The sequence below is a fragment of the Mus pahari genome, chromosome 23, assembly GCF_900095145.1.
Source record: "Mus pahari chromosome 23, PAHARI_EIJ_v1.1, whole genome shotgun sequence".
NCBI classification, from domain to species: domain Eukaryota; kingdom Metazoa; phylum Chordata; class Mammalia; order Rodentia; family Muridae; genus Mus; species Mus pahari.
In genome coordinates this window covers 7,917,996-7,919,456 of record NC_034612.1, presented here as the reverse complement: position 1 = coordinate 7,919,456, position 1,461 = coordinate 7,917,996, and the positions used below count along the sequence as shown (strand labels likewise).

At 49.8% G+C, this 1,461-nt stretch overlaps 1 protein-coding gene across 1 annotated transcript in view; it reads left to right on the top strand.

The window, feature by feature from the left end:
• Fbxw8 (F-box and WD repeat domain containing 8) overlaps positions 1–1,461 on the top strand; it is a 97,178-nt gene that overhangs the window by 61,269 nt on the left and 34,448 nt on the right. The window contains exon 6 of the mRNA XM_021186721.2: positions 952–1,148. Coding sequence (XP_021042380.1) covers positions 952–1,148 — 197 coding nt within the window. The remainder of the gene's footprint in view (positions 1–951; positions 1,149–1,461) is intronic.

Below are 1,461 nucleotides of genomic sequence, written 5' to 3'. Positions count from 1 at the left end.
CCCTAGAACACATGCAGTTCCCACTGTGTGACACCCTAGAACACATGCAGTTCCCACTGTGTGACGCCCTAGAACACATGCAGTTCCCACTGTGTGACGCCCAAGAACACATGCAGTTCCCACTGTGTGACACCCTAGAACACATGCAGTTCCCACTGTGTGACGCCCAAGAACACATGCAGTTCCTACTGTGTGATGCCCTAGAACACATGCAGTTCCCACTGTGTGATGCTGTAGAACACATGCAGTTCCCACTGTGTGATGCCTTAGAACACATGCAGTTCCCACTGTGTGATGCTGTAGAACACATGCAGTTCCCACTGTGTGATGCCTTGGAACAGATACAGAGCAGCAGTACTTGGAAGAGGCCATGTCAAGATGAGACCTCCTGGAGAGGAGACACTAGGTCCTATTTAAAGCGGGCCCCCGAGATGTTCATTTTCTGTACCACATCATCTCCTGAGGCAGAATAGAGAGAGTTTACCAAAGTATATGCCGGTCACAGAGCCTTTTGTGACCTGCCTGTCCTCATTTGATCATAGTTCTTAGAGACGTGCATGCATGTTTAAGCCCTTCCATGGAAGAGAGCTCTGTTGCTGTTTGCAGCTATCGGCTGCAGCCACTTGGAAGTCTTGCAACACCTAACTGTATGTGCAGGGTGCTACGTCAGAACAAGAATCTGGAGGTCAGAACTAGGGCTAGCTTTATGGGTGAGCCACAGTGGAAATCATCCGAGTCTCCCAAGGCCTGCCCAGGAGTCCTCTGTAAGTACTGCTGACGTCAGAGACTCACAGAGTGACTTCTAACGTCCTGCACTAGAACAGCAGCGCCAGCTCAAACAAAGAGCCGTTCACTGTCATCCTCACACAGTAATCCAAAAGCAAGCGACTGTATGATTGCTCTGTCTGTGCGTACCAACTTTACAGTTGTTCTCTGCTTTTTTCCTTCTAGGGATTCTCAACATTTGGGACCTGAGAACCGGGAGGTTCCCTATCTTTCGCTTTGAGCATGATGCAAGAATACAAGCCCTTGCACTGAGCCAGGAAAAGCCCATTGTTGCCACAGCTTCTGCTTTTGACGTTGTGATGCTGTACCCCAATGAGGAGGGGCATTGGCATGTGGCCTCAGAATTTGAAGTTCAGAAACTGGTGAGCGCTTACCGTGCTTGTTAGTTTGCATTCAGAGGGCCCCTGGTCTGACATAGACAGAGTGACGATGCCAGGGCTTCTGTTCATGAAGCTTCCAACAGCCCCCTGAGACGGGGCTACAATTTCCTTCATTCCCCAAGAAGTCAAGAGCACCTCAGAGTGGTGAATTGACTTTCCTGTTTTTCCAAACTAAGTTGTGACTCAATCTAATTGCTGGACTGAGGCTATAGCTTAATAGTAGAACATTCCTTTAGTGTGCATGAGGCCCTGGGTTCCAGCCCCACCCCTCCTCCTCCTCCTCCTCCTCCTCCTC